The following is a 25046-nucleotide window of genomic DNA, read 5'->3' as shown; positions in this document are numbered from 1 at the left end:
AGCGGGGGACGGTGATAGATGTGGCGGTTTATTATTGTTTACTCATTTACTTTTTAATAAAATTGTAGATTTCGGGTAACGAAGTTTTTTTTTTTGTGGGGAGATGCTTCCGTTGCTGAAGGAATTTTCTTGCTCACGTATATGGGTAAACGTTAATAATTAATTCAAATCGCTTTGTATAGTTTTGTAATTTGCCGGAAATCGTCTGAAGGTATATAATAATAATAATAATAATAATAATAATAATAATAATAATAATAATAATAATAATAATAATAATAATAATAATAATAATAATAATAATAATAATAATAATAGGTTTTTGGTGAAAGGAAATGGCGCAGTATCTGTCTTATATATCGTTGGACACCTTAACCGCGCCGTAAGAAAAGGGATAAATGAGGGAATGAAAGAAGAAAGGAAGAAAAAGGTGCCGTAGTGGAGGGCTCCGGAATAATTTAGACCACCTGGGGATCTTTAACGTGCACTGACATCGCACAGCACATGGGTGCCTTAGCGTTTTGCCTCCATAAAAACGCAGCCACCGCGGTTGGGTTCGAACCCGGGAATTCCGGATCAGTAGCCAAGCGCGCTAACCACTGAGCCACCGCGGCGGGAGAAGGTATATTTAGAGCTCGTCGTTTTCGGATAAATCCCGATTATACCCGATTCCTGTACCCCGAACATATTTCTTGAATATCGGGTTAAACCACATTTCTTCCTGAAAATGAGCCCATTAGACGAAGTTCGTTTTCAAGTTCACAACTGGAAACATCGCAACAAGAATTTGTGGATGCCTAGTGTTTATTCCAGAGCAATGGCTTTGTTCAGCTGGGGACTGTAAACATCTTTTAACGTTAAGCTCGTTTTTGCGGATAAATTCGGAAAGCTCGATTTAGACTCGAGAGGCTAAACATGACTAGAGGCCTTACTTCCGATCGGACCCAATGTATTAAGCGCTTCCTGCGGTAATGGAATCTCGATCCAAGGACCTTGCGCATTAAAAATTGTTGCTGTGATGTTGAATGTTTCCGCACTGTTTTCGCTCAGACGCAGGAATTTTCTGTAGGAGATTGGTAACGTGCGCGGAGAAATAGTTGTAATAGATTAGGAAAAGATATTTAAATTGGTATACAATTTTTCAGTGGAACCTGTGATTTCCATGTTGTTCACGAAAGAATGAGCCAACAATAGGGCATCTTATGTGTAGCAGAAGACTGTTATAGTAAACTGTCTTTGGGTGCAAAAAAATGCCCCAAAAAACCCTATATTATGAAATTTTGTTCTGAATGACCTGCTTTATACCCAAATTTGAGCTAAAAAAAGGTCGCCCAATTTTTATCCCGTGAATTCCGAAAAATAAAACCAGGAGATGAATGGACCTCTGTATATGGAGGTTCTATTGTATATGTTACAGTGTGCACAGTTTTGATTTTTAAGATAGTGCCGGTCATAGGTGTTTTACCTGCTTTTTCTTTATTTGCATGATGTGAATTTGAACAAACTTAAATAAAGAAAAAGAAAGAAGAGGCGATTGATTATATTGATGCAGAGGAAATGCGATAGCAGGCTTCTTGAATTCGCCAATCTATTCCAATTCTGCTTCTGTTGCAATTCTGAGTTCATTGTCTTTCATATCACCGGTTAAAAGTAATGGACCACTTCACTGGCAGGTGGCTGTTTCTAACACGAGCACCAGCGGGGCTGGTGAGACCCAGATTGCTCTTCGAGAGCAATGCGAGAAGGACTACTTCCCGCAAGCCTCATTTCTGCACAGATAGTTCTTCTGGGGGCTGTATACTTTGCACGTAGGCCTGCTGTTGTCTGAGTCATTTAGTTCTAGCCCGTCCGTCTATGAGCACTATAAGGGAGCACTATAATTCCCGCTGCAATGATTCTTCATGCAACCTTTCCCGTCATTGGAGGGAAAGCACATGCACTCCTCTTTTTTTTTTCTAACACCGTCATCCTGGGCAAATATAACGACCAGCTGACACGTGAAATTTTAAATTCTTCCATATTCACGATAACACAGACGGTTGCATTATTGATCCATCAGTTACACTCATTCATAAGGAAATCACATATTTATTCGAAAAAAAATCTATCATGCGCGCTTTCACCACGGCGATGTGGCGTATTTTTTCACCGTCATGTATGATGACTAGCATTGGTTTTCTTCGTATTACTTTTGGGTGTTGTGTTTTTTTTTCTGGAAAGGAAAGCTTATTAGGACCGTTTCTTCGAATAAAAAATTTCGTTGCGAGTCAGCGCTTGTGTTGCGTCGTGTGTCTCGTTTTCCCGCGCTGTCTTTCACATTGAATGATCCGCAACTTGCCCAGATTACAGACTTACTTAAAGTTCTTGGTCATTTTCATTTCTTTCTGGATGATTCTTCGCTCGTCGTCTCCCTCTTGTCTCTTACAAGTGGAGAGGTGGATGGTTGACAGGTGCAGGTGGAGGCTTCGCACAGACATCGACAGCGCCGGACAGTTTTTAGCCTTCATAGCCCTCTTAACGCTATCGCGTCAAAAATTACTGACGTCATCCATGCGAAAACTAAAGAGCTGCTGATGTAGGAGATTGAAGTTAATGAATGATTTGGGTTAAATATTTAAAAAAAATACTGTTTTCGCGTCTGTAGCATTCGTCGGCTCTAATTAGCTACAGCGAAGCTCCTCCAAGAAACGTCGAGATGAGTGGGTAGGAAGACTCAGAAACCACGACAGACCATAAACATGCCTTTCTCCACCTACAGTATACAGCCTCTTTTGTTACGCTTCTCAATACATGACACATCCGACAGTAGAAACTTTGCAAATATAGTAAACCCACAGGATACTTCATCAACTATGCCTCGTGTTCTGCTGGACTGCACCTGGAGCGCAAAAGTTACTGCGGTATCCAGACTGTTCGATAAGCCCCGTCGGAATAACGGGTCTTCGAGGAAATTCCCATAGCTACATAGCTGTAGAGCCTTCTACGTATCGGATAACACGCGGCCGCCAATATTGTTCCCCTAAAATTTTTTTTAAAAAGTCGATCAATGCGACTGATGCGGAAGAGCATGCGTTAGCATTAGCGTTCCCTTCGGACGGAGTAGCCGCTACCTCTGAAGAGTTCAGACCATGCGTTCGGGCGGCGGGGTCCAGTCCGTCAATCACCGTGTGACACGTCGCACCCCAACTCCACTCTTCCCGATAAACTCCACTCTTCCACTCTTCCACCCGTCGCCTTCCACTCCACCTGCATTTTCCCCCTCCTCCCGCTCTCCTCTAAATGTGGAAAGGGTGATTCTCCTCTCTCCACTTTTTCCACCTGCCAAACGGGGCTTTGGACGGACAGATTTTGCGATTTGGGGGGGATGGGGTGTTCTAATGGTGTCGCATTAAAATGCATAGCATGCATGGGATGAGAGGACTGGACGGGACGCACACTCACGCGGAGGTCTGTTCCCGTGCGTGTGTAATTGGTCATATGGTCCCCTATTAGGGAATACAGGAATAACTTGAGACGAAGTGGCGAAGAAAGGAAGAGAAAAAAAAGGCATCTCGGGGAAATTTTGCTACTCTCGGGATGAAGAAAGGATAGCGATTGCTGTACACCTCCCGCACCCCCCCCCCCCCCCCCTTCCCTCTCTTCCCTGTCTCTGCTCCATAAATACGCCCACTCCACTCGCCACATGGGCTACGCTGACCCTGCACACGTTACCACATAGAAGACACTGTCGACCACGTCAACTCATAAAAGGGTTACCACTGTGTAATGCGAGATTCCAGTATAACTATTTGCACTGGCAATGGTAATATTGTTTATTCGTTATTATTTTATTTTCTTCTTTGGTAAAGTGCGTGTGGGCTCACTATTCTGACACTCGCGAGGTCACTGTTTTCGGATCACTCAGCGCGGCGCTTTACCATGGCATGTTGCAATCGCTTTAAGTGTGACGTCACTGCATATAGGCCAGTCAAGTGGCGCGGTGTCACCTACGCAAGCGCCATAGAACGGGGAAACTCACCCTTGGTCACTGCGAAATTATGCTACTGACGTTGCAGAATCTCCACGGGGTCCTTGCTCAGAATGCAACTGACAGGTAGTGTTCGTCTATTTAAATGCCGACGTTATGGTATATGGGACTTGCGCAAATAGCTGGCATGTTACGCTATGGCACGTTACGAGTTGCTGCTAATTCAGACGCAGCTTGCACTCTCAGTGTGACATGACAGGTATTACGCGCGCTTACTATGCCGTGTCGTATCCATTTAAGTAAACAGTTACTGTCTGTCCATTTGAGTGTGAGCAAGAAGCCAGTGCGGGTGCCAAAATGTCAGTCCTATTGTTTTTAATGTGGCCGACAATGTGTTTAGCGGTCACTTCATAACGGTCAGCCTTGGCCTTCGGTCAGTGGACGCAGTCTTTCGCTCCCATTATATGATACGTCACGGGGCGAAATTTTGTTGGACGGTCGACTAGGGCACGTTGCGGAGTTCTACTTCAGCCCCACCTGGGTAACATTCTCGTCAACTAACTAGAGGGTGAACGCGAGAGGTTATTTCGATTACGGTATCTTAAGAAAACGCGGTTTGGGGCCCAAAGAAAGTAGCCCTCACAGCTATCATCGCCAGAGAAAGCAAGGGAGGGGGGGGGGGGGGGGGGGGGGGGGCTACTTCGACTGCGATGCTAGTCGCGCCCAAACCTCCGCCGTCCATCTGGCAGGTCCCTCTCTCGCGATAAGCTGCCCGTCCCTCGAGCGGCAGCGCATTGTCTCGCAAGTGACCGCGGAGCGAACTTCTCCGCATCCCTCGCTGGACACCCTCGGCGGAATCAATGTCTCGCTGTTTTCTTGTTGCCCTACAGCGTCATTAGGTGCAGTGAAGGAATCGGAAAGGGAAGAGAGGGGTAGGATAGAAGGGAGGGAGGCAAGTTGAGCCCGCGACCAGATAACGCGGCTCGCCCAAGCGCCTCCGTTCTCCTAGTGGCCGCCACTGCGGACCCCGAGCTGCCACCTCGATGTGAGCACGCTAACCTCGAGACAAGGGGATACAGCGGTGGAGGAGAGAGCAGGGGGGGAGGGTGGTGCGGCAGCTGCGCCTTAATGAACGATTGCATTGATCTGTCTTCTTTTCTGGCCGCGGAGGCGGCGGCGGCGGCTTCGGTTATAGCGGCTGATGGTGGAGCGAACGTCCTCCTGATCAAGCGCTTTGCGCGTGTGGAATGGGTGAGAGGGCGCTGTTGGCGCCTGCGTTGAGCAGTCGCTACGCGCCGCAACGTGTTCGGGTAAAGGTCACAAATATGACATCACGCGCGGCACCTACTAAATTTGTGTGTCGTAAAAAAGAAACAGTAAAGAAAACAATAAAATATTGGAATTCGTTATTTTGAAGGCAAGTAGACTGGCGGTATCTATCGTACAGGTGGTTCTGGTTGGCTTTACTTTTGTCAGCGGCGCAGAGGGGATCGTTTTGAACGTAGGTTCAGTGGCATAACAATAATCCACAGACTGCGGGATTTTATAAAGCATTACAAACACACCATTGATGATGGCACCACGACAGATGGTGGCGCCATCTGGAAGCAGCGGCCAATAAAAGCTGTCGCCATTTGTTGATATCACTTGAACTTGTTTGTCTTGTTTTATCTGTCATATCTCGGACTGTTATATAAATAATTTTGTTACTGCATTTGTTTCACCGCTTTCGTGGCCAGGCGCTTGTGCGTTTATGAACAATCACAAAGTTTTTTTACTTCAACACAATTTATATTAACTTAGCGCAGGAGACGCGACAATCCATAAACCTTCGAATTTTGTCTCAATCATACCACTATTCTTTAACACATCGACCCCAGGGAAAGTTTTGCAACTGGTACTCTGGGATCAGGAAACCAATTTAGATAAAGCACTCAACTTGATAGGCTGCTCATAGCTTCCCTACATCTATGCAGTTTTTGAAAAGGTGACTACGTGGGAGCACAGTAATACTTTCTGACTTCCAATTAATGAGACTTTGTCCGCAGAGCTCTATTTTTTACTCGTAAATGACATATGTCCATTGCGTATACCTAGTTTCTGACGTACATGTACCGTCATTACTTGCTTTATTAAATCTGCGCGGAAGTTAACGACGCGCTGCGTGGAAAGGTGAATGGCGCTTCTTACTTGGACAGTTCTAGAATGATGCTATTTTAAGCAACATGTCGATGTGCACGCTGATCTGTCGCGCTGTGATGCAGCGGAGAGCTGCATATTTGCACTGGTAATAATTTCTCGAAATCAACTTTAACTGAATGTGGTGGAGCTCCTGACTGAACGGTTTTCGTCCCACATGCGGTAACTTTACACATTTGTTGCTATCGACTTTTATCGTATGCACTAGTGTTCACTTACATACTGTCCACAACTATATATATTACTGTTCATTGTATCTGCAATTATTAATTAATTCAACTGTCCATTTTTCTGTTTACTACCACTGCATACATTTATTCGCGGTTTCCTTGAATCAACCGCACGATACAGATCCTGTATATGGCGTGAGATATCCTAATATTAGCCGAAAACAAATTCGCGGGTTGTCCCTAACGTTGTGGCTAAAGGCTACATACCGTGTGGCCCTGCAAGTCGTACTGCGTTAACATGCAATTACATTATGCTGCAACTGCCTGTCATCAGCATGGGCAGTCTCAGAAGTAACATTGGCGAAGAACATCAAGCCATCTCCCTTTTAAAACTTTTGGATTTTAGATGAGCTGGCGCCCAGCTTATATCTTGTTCGCTATCACGATTGACTTCATGTTGTGCGGCTTGCACGGGCCGATTATGCGGCGATTTTAATCGAAAGTGTAGCATTATTCAAATTTGTGGAACGTTACCTGCTTTACAGCGCGCCTTTTTTATACAAAGAAAATAAAAACAAAATACAAACTATACGGGAATTCAGTGTTAAACGCGGCACTCATTGAGCTCCGGCTGTCACAACAGCATGGCCCGTTCCCCGCGTTTCTCGTGGAAACTCGGCGCCAGTCTAGAGCCGCGTCAATTGTTCGCTTTCGCGCCACTGGCGAAGGACTTGCCCATTGTGTTGCTGCTGCCAGCCAGCCGATACCACCTCGCTTTCGCGTTAGTTTTTTCACTGCCTGCCACTCATTCTGATCACGTATCGATTCTTTCTATAGGAGCTCACCGCTTGGAATTTTCGATCATCTCAGGCTGCACGTAAGCGGGAGTCTCCGGATATTAATTATTTTCTCGCCTATCGCTCATAGCATGGCACAGAAGTCTCTTATTTCTTTATTTCTATTTATTTTTTTCTCTCTCTTCTCAGGCAGCTTCGATCGCGTTTTGTCACATCGCGTAACAACCTGACGCCATCGTTAGCTATACTCTTGCGGCGTATTTTCTGCCAAAGCAGGAAAAGAAAGGACAAGCTGGCTGTTTCTTCGAATATCTAAAGGGAAAAAATCAAAGAATAATCGCGCTGTCTGCACACTTCACAGCTTTTTTTTTCTATTTCTTCTTTGTCTATGCGCTGTGCCGACAGAATTGCGAAGGGCCAACAGAGTTCAGCACAAGCTTTGGCGCGATCGGCCTATCGATCGAGAACTGAACGAGCTGTTCAGTTCATAAAGGACGTCAGGCAGCTTTAGAGCCATACTGCTGGTTTGTCTCTGTAGTATGCGGGGATAAGAAATTTCTTAAGAACACAAAAAAGAAAAGAGACAGAGAGACGTCGACAGGCTTGCCTTCGCGTGAGTATACCGCAGACAAAAGCAGTAACGCTTATGCGTGGTTCACGGCGCTCACGCTTATCGGATGACAAAACGAAGAATAAACAGAGCAGCTTCGAGTAAATGAAGTGTCAGCGCGCTGAGAGTAATAGCATAGTCCTTGTCAGAGTGCCGAAATCTATGTACTACTTGAGTATGCACGGTGTTTCACCTAAGAGTTTCACACATTTTTTAAGGGGGGGTTTTTGAGTTAAAAGAGCGCTTTTTCGGCACAGCATTGTCAGTGGTGTAGCATACCAGAATACAGCTAATATGCGCTAACTAGCAGGATGGTTAACTAATACTGAATAACCCCTTAGTCATTGAGAGGCGTGTGGCTCATCATAAGTATTAACCACATCAGTTTTTAGAATTTTGAAAACGTGGTTACCCTCGGCGCTGCGGCCATACAAATTTTGGCTATTTAGACAAGTTACGTGCTCTAGAGGCTGCTTTGCGTGCAAGCTTCTCAGAAGCGCACGCATTGTGGCACGATGTAGTCAGAATTGGGGCACAGCGCTGAGGGTAACTGCGTTTTCGAAATTCTAAAAACTGATATGGATATTACTTATTGTGGGCTACACTACAAGCTTTTTAATAAAGGAGCCGAACAGCAACAGTTAAAGTGTTAACTATTCAATATTAGTTAATATTTCATTGTGGATGGCACAGCGCGAAGACAGATGAAAGAACAAAAAAAGAGGCGCCAAAACATCCGCAATGAAATATTACCAACTCGCCCAGTTATCTGCCCTTCTTCAGTGTATTACTTAACAAGCCTTCTAGTTAGCACGTCTCAGCTGTATTATTATGTACTACACCGCTGACAATGTTATGCCGAAAAAGCGCTCTTTTAATTCAAAAAGCCTGTTTTTGAAAATTGTTTTAAGTATTAGATGAAACATCCTGTATAGAGTAAACTACATTGCGCCAGGTTTCCAGCGTTTTTGATAAGCAAAAGCACGACGGTTAGAAAGGAGAAAAGTGACATGCTCGGAGAAAAGAAAAAAAGAATGCATGGCGATTGCACATCCGGTTACGCAAATGATCACAGCCACTTGACTGTCTTTTGTTGTTTCGTGATTATTAATTTTGCCCCGACTGCGGCGGCTGCGTTTTTATGGAGGAAAAACGCTAAGGCGCCCGTGTGCTGTGCGATGTCAGTGCACGTTAAAGATCCCCAGGTGGTCGAAATTATGCCGGAGCCCTCCACTACGGCACCTATTTCTCTTTCTTCTTTCACTCCCTCCTTTATCCCCTCCCTTACGGCGCGGTTCAGGTGTCCAACGATATATGAGACAGATACTGCGCCATTTCCTTTCCCCAAAAACCAATTATTATTATTATTATTATTATTGATGTCCTTTTGCATTGATCGTAAGTTTTATTTATGCGTCTTTCACGGACGGCTTCGCGCGCCTTCGCCTCGGGGTTCCCACGTTCCTCACGTTAGGCCTAGGCCCATTGCTTCTGCCGCGATCACTTACGTGAATGCGAAGGCACACACACCGCTTCTCCCTCTTCTTCTCCCCGCTTGCGGGTCCTGGCCACTCGTTTACACGCCTTGTCCTCTACCCGAGTTTCTACGCGATCTCGTTCCTCCGTGTGACTAACGCTTGGTTCATCCACACACGGAAACTCCAGGGCTGGCGCCCCCTGTGTCGCTGCTGACTCAATGCTCTTCGGTACGTGCGGGCGACTCACTCTCTGCCAGCTTACACCTCTCTTGCTCGTGCTTTCGCCCACGCTCCATCCGGCGTACGTATAGACTCCTGATGCTGACAACTACTACGTATAGACTATTAGCATAGCGCGTACTTCTACTTGCACCGTTTACCGTGCTCCGCCACTGCGCGTGCGCTGATTGGTCCCGACGCGACAGACAGGCGCGTTGTTGACGGAAACGTGGCGCCATCTGTCGCCCTCGGGGTGATCTGCGTATGCGCTGTGGAGAGGCGCGGTACGCGCTTTGCTATGTATTTAAACATTCGCCGTAACGCTCTAGAACGGTCACCGCTTGGGCATTTCTATACATCATCCCGTGCCGTCCCGTAATAAAATATCAGTTTCAACTCTAGCGCGTGTCCTGTTGCGTCTTTCTGTGTATGTATCTTTTTTAGCTCTAGTTACCGTGTTGGAATCTATAAACCAACTAGCTCAGTTAAGAGCATTAGCTCTACATCAGGACGGAAGTGCAAAGCAGTTGAGTCGAAGCTCGAGTAATGCTATGTATTTCTTTCGCCCCCACAAAGTACATGTAGCGCATTTGGTGTTGCTGTCGAGAATGGCCACAGAAGTTATCTGTTTGAATTTTGCTCGTCACACGCGTAGTACGGAGAACAGTAAAAAAAAAAAAAAAACAGGCGCATATAAAGCGGTGAGATGCACTGCTTTGAGAACTCGCGTTATTTCATCGTCGCGCCTGTGGGCAGGTAGCGTTTTCCAGTCTCTCGGTCAACAAACACGGTGTGCTGGCGATGATAGACACTGCCGGATAGCAAGAAGAGAGAAGAAATAAGAGGAAAGTAAAGAAGAGACTATGGAAGAACGCATTGGTGCCGAGTGTCTCTCGAAGGCAGCACGCAGAAGGTATAGCGGCGTTTTATAGGCACGTCGCCTTTTGTCAATATACACAGCTCTTTCGCTCCAGGCCACTTTGCCCGCAAATACCGGGCAAACCGTGTCCAGGACATGCTTGCAAAAAGATAAGAAAAAGAGGCTGGAGATGTGGAAGGGAGCAGCAAACGGGACGACGGGACATCGGAAACAGGTCGTAGGCAGGTCCAGCTTTTAAGCTCGCTCGTGTCACTTCTGGTTTGAAAGGGCAGGTTCACGACATGTGTGTGGAGGCTCTTTATCGCCCTGTGGGTGTTTAGGTGAAGAAGCAGGCTTGCTGCTTTGCTTCGTTTCCACTCTAGTGTGTGTATATATATATATATATATATATATATATATATATATATATATATATATATATATATATATATATATATATATATATATATATATTCTTAAATACCTAAGTGGTTCCTAAGTGGTCCGAGCGCGCGAGCGAGAGAAACATCTTTTTCTACAAATGCAGGTGCTTCTACTTCTTCTAGAGTGGCATATAGGACTATATATATATATATATATATATATATATATATATATATATATATATATATATATATATATATATATATATATATATATATATATATATATATATATATATATGAGAGAGAGAAGCCAATAGCCACAGAAACCAAGGAGCACAGGAGATTTTTTTTAGTTTGTGGTCTTTATCTATGGAGATTATTAGTGAATATTTTATCGCTTTAAGATAATTGATTAGATAAGCAAATGTGTGTGTGTGTGTGTGTGTGTGTGTGCGCGCGCGCGCGTGCGCCTTGCAGTTATGAGAATCATAAAAGTATAAGAAAGATTGTAATGATGTTTGAGTGCTTTCGCTACCAGGTGAACGATAAAATCATTTATCTTGTCTCTCCGTCACTGCTGGCCATTAATGCGAAAAGTTGGTGCAAAGAAAAACCATGTGCGACCTTACGTATCATCTGTTCTTTATCCGGTCGACGTCGATGAACAGTGCACAGTAAACATTCTCATGGAGTCTGTCCGTTCCTTTAATTGCTGCCAGCAAACAGTCCATTCAGCTGCATCCTAATTCTGAGCAGAATTATATTCGCTTATATCAAACGAATTGTTTTCCCAAAGACAAAGTTGTATGGATATTAAGGAAGCCAGGAGTCAGCGAAATCAAGGAGCATAGGAAAATGTTTCGATCTTTTTAAATTTTCACTGCGGTGCTGATCAACAGAAATTAATAGCTAATTAACTTATAGCTGAAAGATAATTGATTAGCAAATAGAAGAAGGAACAACTACATGCTGCGGGTGCGATCCGAACTCACGGCCTCCGAATTTCGCGTCCGGTGTTCTACCCCACTGAACTACATCGGTGGCTGTTTAATGTTATACTTTCGCGGTTATTTACGTTGCGTGGAATCTAACTTTGAGAGAGCGCTCACTCAGCACCACGCTCTTCCATAGCGGCGGGCGTAGCACGGCCTGTGCTACCACTAGTGTGACGTGGAACGTAGTTGAACGCTAAGGGCGGAAGCTGTGCGAGAACTCGCTTGTGCTACCTTTGGCATCAAGACTGGTAAAACTGAGACAAGGGAAGGGAAATAAGGCGCTCGCTATGAAATGCATATGAAGGAAGCCAACAGTCACCGAAAACAAGAAGCCTAGGGGAATGTTTCGGTCCTTTCTTTTTATATGATCTATTCCTGGTGCTTATCAATGGTAAGTTGATAGCGTAATTATTTTATTAATGGATAATTGATTGAGATATAATTTATTGAGAGGGAGATAACGAAAGTTGAACGCTAGCTATTTCCGGTGCATTGCCAATGCTGTCTGGCGAAGCGCCCTTATTTATGCTAGCTTAACATCGCACTAGCTTTAACACCAGAGCTAAGGGGTACATCAACTGTCTAACGGGTCTTTGCATTTGAATATCCCGCATACGGGAAACTTGACGCGCTACAGTTGCTTAAAACTCATTTCATATGCGCACGCGTCAAACCTGCACCCGGGTTTTGATAGGCGGAGGGCTCTGGCTTAACTTTGATTGTCCGGGTTTCTTCAACGCACATCTCCGTAAACACGCGCTTTTACATTTCGCCATCGTCGATACGCGGTCAGCGTGATTGGGCACTGAGCCCACGAATCTTCTGCTCAATAGCATATCCGCTGTAATACTGCCCGGTATTCCGGGCTAAAGTTTCAGTTTGCCTTCGTCTTGCAGGCTGTGGGCCGAGGTGTTCCACGTGAGCGGTCAGGGCGGTGCCGTCAAGTGGCAGCAGGTGTCAGAGGACCTGGTTCCGGTCAACATCACCTGCGTCCAGGACTCGCCCGACTGCGTCTTCCACATCACCGCATACAACTCGCAGGTCGACAAGATACTCGACGTCAGGCTCGTGCAGCCCGGTGGGTACACCCCGATTGCTGCAGCGCCACTCTATCTGCCATTTGTTTGCATTCTTGAAACGCTACAGTGAAACGCTACATACATTAAGACACTTAACGCATCTTGCATGCCATGTTGCTTGCTAAGTGCGTCTCCTCGGTATAAATGTAACGAATGTCCAAGTCACAAACGATTGTCAGATGAGTCCTTTACGCATAGGACCGCATAGAATCGGTTCTCTCCTTCGTCAGTCCCTCGTTTCCAGGTAGTCTATCGTCGCTTGCGCCAGAGTTTTCTGTAAATCGCGGCAGAAGGTCACCGCCGGCCCAACCAGCTAATGTCGCTTTTGATTGGCGGGATTCCAGGCGGCAAAGTGATCTTCGTCACCACCAGAAGGCCTGAAAATTGTAGTACTTGGTAATGCTCGTATAATGCGTCGCGCTAATCAAAAGGCAGAAAACGGTTCATGAGAATATCGCACTCGTAAGCGTGAATGTCCGTCATGCAAGGCGAAAGGGTAAAACTTAAGTTGTTGGTCATGTCCCATCTCGCATTTCCGCAGCAACATGTCCACAACCCTGGTAAGCACTGCGTGAGCAACGAGGACCTGCAATTTTCTTTGCTTTTAGTTATTTCGTAACTACTTACTACAGTTGTCTTAATGAAATAATTTCGCTCCACTCGCTTCGCGCCTTATTCATTTCCCGATCTGGTTGGTTTCTGAACCCGCGGCGCTATTCGTGAGCGTGTGAAGTTCAAAAGAGGGCATGGTCGCTAGCATGCCCAGATGCGAGAGCACATTCGTAAATATTTCTGTGCTCGTTCCGCATGTGTAGCGAACTGACTGAAGCCGCTCCTTCTGTTGTTTTCGGCGCTTCGTAGGCACCCGGCTCGGCCAGGCGTCCGAGTGCTTTGTCTACTGGAAGGACTCGCACACGGGTGACACATGGGGCCTCAACTTCACCTCGCCTCTGGACGCCAAGCAGTTTCGAGAATGCTGCGTACGTATTCCTCCATCTTATCTGCCCTTCAATGTAACTAGCGAGTGCAAGTTACAGAAGTTTTAAAACGCTACGCCTTGTGGTGTTATAGCATGGCGGGCACGTTGAGCGACTCATGCACACCACCCTATACTCCACTCACAAACTCACAAGTCGGTTGCAGCGCTGTGGAAGGTACGGCGTGCTTGGCGTATCAGGACGGCACGCGTTGAATTCATGTGTTGCTCCGCGCTATTCTTCCGCGACTCGTGGCTCCATCACTTGGAAGAAAAGAGCACTATTTTGCCCAGGCTCCGCGCAGGAGCACGCAATATTTGCGAATTACGGAGCACCACTTCGCAGCAGGCATGCTCAGTGCGGAAGCTCTCTGCTAATTTAACTAGTGAATGAAAAGCTCGCTGTACTTTCAAAATACCAGCCAGAACTACCTTTAATCTACTGCAGTGGTTACTTTTTAACTAGTGAATGAAAAGCTCGCTGTACTTTCAAAATACCAGCCAGAACTACCTTTAATCTACTGCAGTGGTTACTTTTTAACTAGTGAATGAAAAGCTCGCTGTACTTTCAAAATACCAGCCAGAACTACCTTTAATCTACTGCAGTGGTTACTTGAAAAAGTTGGGGGGGGGGGGGGGGGCACTTGAGCTCCGTCTTTAAGGGTATGACGCGACAGCGGTTCCTCTTGCCCACTCAGACACGGAACACCGTTTCCTCTTTCAAAGCCACAATCATTATGTGAAAGACCACACGACAAACATATAAAGTCCCGCTTTAACCAAGCCGTACGAACGTGTCTGCATGACGTTGCTGTAGAGAGTCTGACTGGCAACTCGTGCGCCGATGGTGTGGCTGGCGCCATCTATGGGAGCCTTTTGTAACAGCCACCTTCGGAATTTTCGTCAGGCCAACGCCAACCCAACACCGATACCGACTTTTCTTCGACACGGGGCCCTTACGCTGTCGCTTAAAAATTGTTCAGTAATGTTCAGATATTTGAGACTAATTATTTTGTTCCTGCAGACATGAATGGACGAGTGAGGTGTACCTTCCTCGGCGCTGCAAACAACTTGTGCGAGGCTGTCCTGGGGATGGACTGTAGATATAGAGGAACATTCTATAGGTCCAACTAGGTTGTATGCTGTTAACATCTGCTGGCTTCAAAACAATTAAGTAAAGACATTGGCGCGGGCTTATCGCGTGTTCTGCTACGCTAATATATACTTCGAGTCATCTAAATAACCTTTTCTAGGCGCGAAAGACGCATATGATCCGATTTTTAGCCGCTCTAGCAGCAGAGGCCGGAGGAGATTGCATTCTGTGTCGCCAGATGTCATCAGTTGATGCTCCTCCAGAGGCGCATTCTTTTGATGCGACGTAATCTGTTTATTCGCTCGCTCTCATTCGGACAAGAAGCTGACCGTTTTGCATAGTCATGAACCTTGTAGTTACTTAAGGCTATCTTATCGTTCCCATTTTCAGCGTACCGGTCGAGTAGTTTTAGCAATAAATTAGGAGTGATATTAATGTTCTGTCGAAGTGTCGGCGTCGTCAGTCAGTGATCAGAGCATCTTTTAATTGCATGCTGTTGCGGCTTGTCGGACTTGCTGTACTCGTATTCTTTTGGTTGCTTTAGTCAAAATAAATAGAAATATTTTAGACAGGCAAGTGACCTCAAGATTACAGGTCGTTCTTATTTTCTTCTGCGCCAAAAGAATAAGAACAACAAAAAAGGTAGCAAGTACGTAAAACATGCAATGAAGGAATCGCACGCTGCATTTTGATGCGCAAGTAAATGACGAAAGTTTTTACTTTTATTGTTTTTGAAGAATTATTATTTCGGAGTGATTGAAAAAAACAAGTACTGTGTATATGAACTAAGCGCTGAATAACAGGTAAGAGGGGCTTCAACACCCCCATCTTTAGGTAATCGCTGCAAGACGATGAACCTGCTTTATTCTGGTATATAGTACCTATTCAAAAAATGTAATTCCTAAGCCTAATTTGATGGGCACCTTCGGTGCAACGAATGCGTCACGCGTGTTCTTATTTTTTCGCAGTCCCCCGCCTTCAAGTTTTCTCGAAAGGCGTCTTCTTCCTATTCGCTCAAGTTAGAACCACCAAAGGTATGTTGGAAAACCGCTTCTTTATGCTTACCTAATGTTTTGCATACCCACGATGGGCATCTATTTTCTGCGACGCCAGCCGTCAGACTTCTGACGCGGTTGTTGAACAAGCTCCTGAGCTTGAAACGCATGACTTCAACTAGCAGTTCTATTCGAATTTTCCTATGCGCTCAATAAGCCTATGAAAATGGCTCGTCATAACGATGTTACGCGTAGGCCTATAATCTCTCAATAAGCAAAGGGTCGCACAATATGAAAGGAAACACGTGAGCGCATGGCCTCCGCGCTTCGCTAAGCTCTGTCGCCGAGAGCCGGCGAGATTGGGTGGCGCCATCTATAGCGCATGCGCAGAAAGAGCAACCGGTCGTGCTTACTGCGCGTACGCCTTTTGCCGCCAATTCTCGGGCGGCAGCCACGCGCTCACTGTGTTTAATTTCATATGGAGCGACCTTTTACACATCTCGAATCACGGAGGTCGCTGAACCATGCTCAAAGGAAACAGTCAGCGACTGTTTTAGGGCGAGTTCTACTCACTTTTTGACCAACACCCAACTGTCAGTGTTTCAGGCAGCCGATTAAAAAAATGTTAAAGTGGGACTTTCTATTGGACCCATAAGACCAAGTGGGTAAGGAGCACTTTTCTGTGTGGTACGTCGCACCATCTATTTCATGCGGCTCATCCTGGCCGTTTTGAACTCTATGGGGTTGGTTATACGTTTACGTGTAAACCTTCTCCCATGGGTCAAATTTTCAACACCCGCTTTGTTTTGTTTTTTTTGCCCAATTTTCGGATAGGTTCCACTTGAATACAAAGTCCGTACCGAGCCAAAAAATTATATATGACAGGGAGCTACAACCACCAGGCGCAAAAACCGACAAAATATTGCGAACAGCCGAGACCTCACGACATGACTGGTTTGGGTTATAGGGGTTTAACGTCCCAAAGCGACTCAGGCTATGAGAGACTCTGTAGTGAAGGGCTCCGGAAATTTCGACCACCTGGGATTCATCTTTGCGAGTTTTGCTTCAGGGCCACACCATGGCGACACTCAATTTTGTTGCACCCGTGAATGCCCCTTTTGGCGTTTTCCAGCCGTTCGATATTTAAGTTCTGCGAAGCGGGTGCTCGTGTCATGGAGACATTGAGCCGACCCGTTACTGCTGGTGCCGCCCAGCGTGCCATTTTCATATTAGGCGCATATGCTGGAAAATTTTGAAATCATAAGCTTTTCCTTAGCGCTAGACGCGAGGTCAAGATGCAGTTTACATTGTGGGTCCTGTTTCTGTGCATTGATGCGCATCCGGTGTACAAGCCGCCGCTTTGCTCAGTGGTTATGGCGCTCGGCTGCTGACCCAAAAGACGCGGGTTCCATTCCGGCCGCGGCAGTCGAATTTCTTTGGAAGCGAAATTCAAGAAGCCCGTGTACTGTACAATGCCAGTGCACGTTAAAGAACCGCAGGCGGCCGAAATTTCCGGAGCCCTCTATTACGACGTCCCTCATAGCCTCAGTCGCTTTGGGACGTTAGATCCCCGTAAACCATCCGGCGTAATATTACACTGCGATGCGAAAAAACTAAAACCATCTGCTTTCTGAAAAGAAATACCAAATATCCTTGAAACTTGGCGCCTGCGATTACTTTCTGGTGCACCGCATATATGTTTTGTTTTTCATTATATATACAGCAATAACAATTAAAATTGTCGTGTTTCGATCGTTTAAAAAATGTGATGATTGATATAAATTAACATAGCGCTACATCTGTTGTTTCCTTTGTATCTCATCTATTATTCGCGCTCACTCTTCAAAAATAAAATGAGTTGATGAATTATGAAGGGTCATCTTTCTTAGTCACGATTGCATTAGCCAAACAAGCGTCGGTTGTGTCGTCTCTGTTTGCGTCAGTTCTTTCTTTGAAATCTTGACTTTAGTTGGATAGACTGCATATGAGACGTGCTCGTTATCTCGAAAAAAAAAAAAACAACCATGCGGGGCCTCCGCAGTTACAGACATGCATCTGGTCTAGAAATTGTGAATGGTGCGCCGGATAGGCTGATTAAGATGTCCCGTGGGCCTGCAAGAACCGCGGTGATAATGTTCATGTAGATTTTGCTCACTATTAAGACCTGTGCGCTGTGCAGAGGCATGCGGGGGTCTAGCAAATGCTTTTTTTTCTGCAAAATGCTACTGTTCTACGCGCACGGTGCACTAATGGCAGTAATAAGTCACCAGCGTGAAGACTGGTTGATCGAGGTGCCTAAATGCTTGACATTTCAAATTCCTCGTTTGAAAAATAATTTGTCAGTAGTATTCGATTGCCTGTTTGATTGGTCGCTCTGCAGTCCACCGATTAATTGTTTGATCGACGAAATCACTAATCGATTTCTCAGTCGATTCGATATTGATTCATTTGAAGAAACTTAAGCAATTTAGTATTTAAAACTCATTAACCAGCTTTAGAAGTCATCAGTTGTTTCGTAAATCGATGGATCGTTGTTAATATATTGAATTTGCAACGGGAGCGAGTCGTTTCGGGACCTGAGTGAAGCTGTTCGACACTGACGGGGGTTTGTGTTGTTCCGTGTGTCGCGCACTGCAGCAGAAATCCAAGAGCAGCAAGCGCAAGCCCCAGTCGACGCCCAGCTCCCCGTCTCGGGGCCGCGCCGAGCTGCAGTGCACCTGCATGACGGCCGAGAACTTGCATCGGGCGCGCAACGGGCGCGTCCGCTACACGGGCGGCGCGGCCACCCTGCCCCGCGCACAGCAACTGTCCACCAGGTGAGTTCATGCACTTGTCGCCTGCACCCAGCATGTACCCAGCATACACCCAGCATATATTCAACACGCACCCACCATGCACCCACCATGCTCCCACCATGGCACCCAGCATGCGCCCAACATGCACCCAGCATGCACCCATCATACATCCAACATACACTTATAGGGGCACTGAGGACAACTCCCTTCTAATCTTCGTTTTCAGTATGGCTCTACTGACGTTCGTTCGGCATGAAAAGGTTTATGCACTGCCGAGCAATTTGGAATTCGAAATCCATTATTTTTCTCCGCTACTCGTCTCAAACTCGTGATGTTGATGTTGATGCCGAGACTCCCACCTTCACCCTTCCCTCAGGGTAGCCGCGGTGGCTGAGTGGTTATGGCGCTCGGTTGCTGACCCGAAAGACGCGGGTTCAGTCCCGGCCGCGGCGGTCGAATCTCGATGGAGGCGAAATTCTAGAGGCCCGTGTACTGTGCGATGTCAGTGCACGTTAAAGAACCCCAGATGGTCGAAATTTCTGGAGCTTTTCACTACGGCGTCCCTCATAGCCTGAGTCGCTTTGGGACGTTAAACCCGATAAACTAAACTATAAACTAAACTAACTTCCCTGAGGGAGCAAATGAGGATTCCACCATGAAGTGAGACAGTTCCGGTGTCATTTCCTTTCCTGAAAACCAATTTTATCGGGTTCACAGGCAAGGTCTGGAGCACACCCGGTCGGGCACGAGTAGTGGCCAGGCGTCGGCGAGGGCCACTGCCCGTGCGCAGGCCGTGGCCGCCGCGCTCACCGCGTCCTCGCAGCAGCAGAAGCAGCAACAGCAGCAGCAGCAGGACGGGGCCTCGAGCACGACCACGGCTGCCAGTGTGCACGGCGCAGCGACGACGTCCAGGGCCGCAGCGAGCAGCTCGTCGGTGTCTTCGCACCGCCGCCGAGCCGCCGCCGCCTGTGAGTTTGCAGGCACATAGTAGCAACAAAGGAGGAGTGAATGTCTGCGAAGCACTGAGGAAAAGCAAAACGCCGCAAAAGGCGCTGTCTTCGCATTCTGTAAACTCCAACGGTACTTGAAGATGATGTTGGAGGGAGCGCTCGTACCGATAATGGATAGTCTTAGCAACCTGAGAGCAACTGCCACAGCACAGGCCAGTCTGGGGCCGCCAGTAAGGGGTATCGCCAGGTGCAGATGCGGGATTACATTTATGATCTAGGTGACAAGTGTCACCTCTCTGATACAAAGGGGCGGCTGCTAATTATGTAACGTCGAAATGCACGCGCTTGCTGCACTCATTTCCTATTTTGGCCGGTCTGTTTAGAGGGCGAAGATCACTTTTATAAAAACCTTATGAGCCTTCTTAACCACGTTCTTAAAAAAATAAATGCGAGTGCATTTAGGCTAATGTTCTCTAACGTCTGTGTGTGATGTTCTTCCAATTTTCCCGCCAAAAATTTGCTTGAAACCAGTTCCATTGCCCTTATATGGTACGCATGAGGTCACCTAGCACATTTATTTGATTTATCATATGGGATTATTCTAATATTACCTACTAATCTACCTACATTAATTTTCTGTGAGCTGGCCTACTTGCAAAATTTTGGGCTTAAGTAATACTGGGGGGCGTGCCAATTTCCAAATTTTGAAGGTCCTCATATTTTCAAATTTGACGCCACTTTATAATTGGTCAACTGGTAGTCACGGGGTGGTCACGTGGTGTTGATGACGTCGCGACCGGCCCATCGCAATCAAAGATAGCAGGGAGTCCTCATGCCCCTACTGGCACATCGGCGCAGCGATTAAGCGATGCACCACGGCCCTGGCGCCCGTAGAGCTCATGCGCGGGCAGTTTGCTCACAGTCCGGTGGGAAGATTGTGGTGGCGTCTCAATGTACGTGACTTCTCTCGACCAATCAGATAGTTTCATAGGGAATTTGAAATTTCGCGGTGCTGTCTCATTAGTCGATTGCTGGCACGTGGCCCTGACGATACCATAAGAGAATTGACGAATGAGGGAATTTTGCTACAGAGAAGCCGGAATTTTTTTGTGAAACGAGAGCCTAAGTGCTATCGCATTAACAAAGATATTGCAAAGAAAACTGCCCATCTTTGTTTTTGTTGACATTGCAATGCAAACTTTTCGCCTGTCTTCTGGGACCTAATGCCACCGAGTGTAATTAAACATTGTAATTTTTTGCGAACTGATAAACGCCGTCTGCAGATGGCAGACGCCAAATATGCACAGTTTTGCTTCCCTCAAAATGTACTTCTTTTACTTTGAACAACGGGATGATATTTGTAAAGGCACGTAGTATACCGTTATTAAACCCGCGACGACCTTTATTTTATTTCAACGTCTCTCGATTCGTGGGTTGAAGGGAAGTAAGAGGTTTAATCAGAGACAGCTTCTGCAGTTGGTAATGGTTGAGGTAAGTATTTATATACTTCTTTATGACTGCCTAGAAATCAATGGTCCTCAGAAATTGCACCTCGTCTTCTTTTGACACTGTACAACTTTACAATAAAAGTTTTTGCTTATCAGGAGTCAAGTACATGGTAAATAATTGAGATAGCTTATATGCGGCTGCTTTCTACAGGTTACCGGCAAGTATACAGCTTGTTTTATTCACCTAACCAGAACACGTGGCTGTCTTCTCATTCGGAAATAAATCAAAACAAAAACGGACTGCAGAGTAAAATAAAAACTTGGATTCAGAGATGTCAGCCAGAATACATTCCTGTTGCCGTGTAAGAGCAGAAAACACAACACAAAGACGATCAAAATATATAGCGTGCTATAACTAACAATCTAACAACCCATAACTTAGCAAAAACGGGCATAGATTCCAAGAACCAGGAAAGCTTTGAGGAGCTGACTGAACGCAACTTTCGACATCTCGTTTCTTGGCCTCCTCAGGGCTTCTATATCGAGACCTCAACTGCCATCGTTACCAAAGTTGTTTTTTTCCCAGGCAATTTCGATCTCTGTCATCGTTCTTTATCTGTTTCTTCTTTTATATACACTGTTTTGAACGTGCTGTTCCCACGTGGTCGTAATGCGTTGCACCTGAGGCCTTTTCTCCCGCACTGCAACAATTCCTGTACCCGAATCACAACACCCTCTGTCAAGTACAGCTACGCTCAGAAAGAGCCTTGCTCAATCCGTTCGCAGTAGCTGGTTTCGAGAAACCTGTCCGACCGAACCAATGTGTTGACTGGGGTCGTTCAGGGGCGTTCGGTTTTTGTCCGTCGCTTACTATGAAAGAGTGGCCATCACGTTGTGACGGCCCTCTTCGTCCCCGGTGTCACACGCAGCGGGTTCCCGGAGCGGCAGCGGCGGCGGCGGCGAGTCGAGCCGGGCGCTGCGGGACCAGTACGCGTCGTCGCGCAAGGAGCAGGCCAAGAGCGTTGACTACAGCCCGTCCAGCCCGCAGCTGCAGGCGTCCAGCCGCTCCAAGAGCTCGGACAACGTGTTCGAGGAGGCGTCGGGCGGCACGCGCGGAGACCTGGCCGCCCTCAGCCTGGACTCCAACACGCTCAAGCGCATGCTCGACCCGCTGCCTCCGTCCTCCTCCTCCTCGCCCGACCAGCAGCAGCCGCCGCCGGCACAGAAGCAGCACCTGCACCAGGTTCGTGCGCTCCGCTGGCTTTTTCTCTGGCCGCTGCAACCTCTCGGTTCTCGTCGAGAATGCGGCGCACTTGAGGTGACCAGTACAAACCGTTCTCTGCAATTAAAGCCGAAAACGAATAGAAGCACTACGCGGGTTAGTTAGTCGCTTGAGGCCTAACTGCGTCCACAGCCACTGGGGCCTGAACGAGTAAACTTTACTTCATTAACGACTAAGTCTTCAAGGTTTACTTTTCCCAAGGACTAGGTGTTAGTGGCAAGATCTAAGTAGTGCAGTTAGTTCCTTTTAACCCGCTTTTAACAAGGACGAAATAGGATAGGCTCCATTCTTTCATACTTCTTGGCGGTGCACTATAGATGACAGTATAACAGGGTACCGACTAACCCAAACCTGTTTGTTATTTCGCCCGTGGAGACCGTTGGTAAGGATCGCCTTAGTGGTTGGAACAAAGGATGGGACGGTGACATAATTAGCTTAGTTAGATGCGTGTTTAGTGCAAGCCAACTTAGTGGGCTTGTTTTTATAAAATATGAAACAGTGCGCTTTGAAGGAGAAATGTATCTTTTTCGGACCTTATCGCAGCATCACCGGTTAGCTGCTACTATTAGTGCGATTTGCGGAGGCCTAATTATGTTTTTATCACCGCGACGGCCACTCTAGAGGCAAGTGGCTTTCTTTGATTCGTTTTATAAATCAGCGGTGGCCGACGAGACTAGTTGGACGGTGTCGCATTTTGTAAACGATGTGCTTATAAGAGCATTCGTGAAACTACTGCTGCAAAGTTTTTGTACGAAGATATGGGTTAGCCGACAGTCATTTTTTACACCGTGGGTATAATTTTTCGCTCATGGTGGTTTGTCTGTTGGTCTCCAGAATGTCTCGCTATCTACCCACTTGCTCTTGTGTTTTGCAGTTGCCTTGATTCGACTTAAGGATATAGATTTGGCCACCGGCAAGCGACGACTGGATTTATATTCTACTCAACTGTTGTTCTCTTTCATAGACACAATTCCGCGCATCTAGCTACAAAACGTCTCCTCAAGCTGGGAATTCTATGGGACTAGCATGTATCTCACAGTGGTTTCAGTGCGCGGTGGGAGAAACGAGTACCGTCTCCACTAGTTTCGAAATGCGGGTTTACAACCGTCCTTAAGAATTTCAGAAACTGCCTGTAATGTGGATCTACAGTGCGCCCTTCTTCATGGCCAGGATAGTTGTATGCTTGCTTTGTTCCATTTTGGTTCTAATAGTACCCTTCCCCTACAGCTGTTCATACCTTCGCGGAATATACGCGTTGTAGTGCTGGTCGATGGCGACCCGAAGTGCTGCTGCACTTCACTAAGTCTTACGAAATCTTCACAAAATGTAGAGTATGGTAAGACGAGAGTCAAACATTTTTAAGGTTATCTTTTAAGTCGTATTGCAAGCAGCTAAGGCCCAAAGCCTCCGCCAAATCTGCGCTTTTAAAGTTGGTTTCTTCTTTCAAAGAGTAGCTTTGCGGCGAAGCATGCTTTCCCGCCATTATTCGACACTCGGTACACGTAGAAACGTTGTGTCGTTGGTGAATCACTACCTTGAAACTGCAGCGAATGTTTGTTTTCTCGTGTTAACTGTTATCTTTTTTAATTGCCAGTTAAATTCTCTTCCAGCGTGTCAAGAATTCACCCATTCAGGAATTGCAGCACTGGTGATTTGTAAATGGGCACCTGTGTGGCTTAAGCCCTTCGAGTAGGCATTACGCGACACATCGCGCGAAATTAATAATTTTATTTTGTGCAGAAAAAAGAAATGCAGCTGCGCCAAAATTTGCCTGCGCCAACGTTCTGCTTATAAAACAGTAGAACGAGAGAAAATTAAAAAAAATAAACTTGTAGTTCTATTACTCTATGAAAGCGTGAGCCATGATAATAAACCTGAGAATACGTCAGGAAGCAGTTCTACAGAATATTCGATTGCAACCACAAAGAGCGGGCACAGGGCACGCGCGTGAAAGCACGGTAATACTACTGATGGTGAGGTAACGGCACCTCGTGGCACTAAACTGAAGCAACCGCGCGAGCGTCAGCTTAAGTCCGCTAGATGACGCAACTCAACTGTGATCACCGGTGACAATTAGTTTTAACTTCCTTGATGAATGCTGTTTCGAAAACCCTGTGTTCATAAAGTTCTTATCACATGAAAAAAAGCATTCAATAAACTTAGCAATTTTGCTCCCGGTGACCTTGTCTCGATGAAGATGAGATTACCAACAACGCAGCCTTGCAGTCAGTCAGTCGGCTTGTACCTCCAATAGAAACTGAGAGGCTCTTGTGACAATATACTTTTGTCTTTCTCATAGTATTCGTGGTTTAAAATGACTGTAATGTAATTACGTACCAGTCATTTTCTTTATGCTTTGTTGCTTCTCAGCGCCGTGTATACAACCTATATTCTCAGCCCTGCCGAGCTTGTTTTCAGCCTCGATGTAGTTTGCACATTTCTTTCCACTGGTTAACCTCTGGCATTGCTGCTCAACATCTGTTCGGACTTTATACATTTTCGCTTTCAGGCGCTTTTTATTCAATGCTTGCTATATATGCTTGATATTTTCTAATATTTTCCTTTCGTTCTGTTCGACTTGGAGCCTATCGCGATCTTCTCCCATGCGCGCAGTCGTGGCTTTGAGAGCTAAAGCACAGTCTGCCAACCGAGAGTGTTAACCAAGAAACTGCAGAACTTGTTTGGGACTTTTTTTTTTACCAAGTTTATTCAGCGCAGGTGTATAATCACTCGACTTTCACGTGGCTT

General features: G+C 46.2%; 1 protein-coding gene across 8 annotated transcripts in view; it reads left to right on the top strand.

Annotated features, from left to right (window-relative positions):
• Nucleotides 1–25046, top strand: part of sif (guanine nucleotide exchange factor still life) — a 207839-nt gene that overhangs the window by 61275 nt on the left and 121518 nt on the right. For all 8 annotated transcript variants that reach the window (XM_077631283.1, XM_077631285.1, XM_077631287.1 and 5 more), the window contains exons 3-8: nt 12577–12758; nt 13621–13739; nt 15797–15862; nt 18461–18639; nt 19336–19586; nt 21946–22259. In XM_077631283.1, the coding sequence (XP_077487409.1) occupies nt 12577–12758; nt 13621–13739; nt 15797–15862; nt 18461–18639; nt 19336–19586; nt 21946–22259 (1111 nt within the window). The remainder of the gene's footprint in view (nt 1–12576; nt 12759–13620; nt 13740–15796; nt 15863–18460; nt 18640–19335; nt 19587–21945; nt 22260–25046) is intronic.

The sequence above is a fragment of the Amblyomma americanum genome, chromosome 7, assembly GCF_052857255.1.
Source record: "Amblyomma americanum isolate KBUSLIRL-KWMA chromosome 7, ASM5285725v1, whole genome shotgun sequence".
Classification (NCBI taxonomy): Eukaryota; Metazoa; Arthropoda; class Arachnida; order Ixodida; family Ixodidae; genus Amblyomma; species Amblyomma americanum.
Note: the sequence above shows the minus strand (reverse complement) of the source record. Positions and strands in the feature narration are given on the sequence as shown.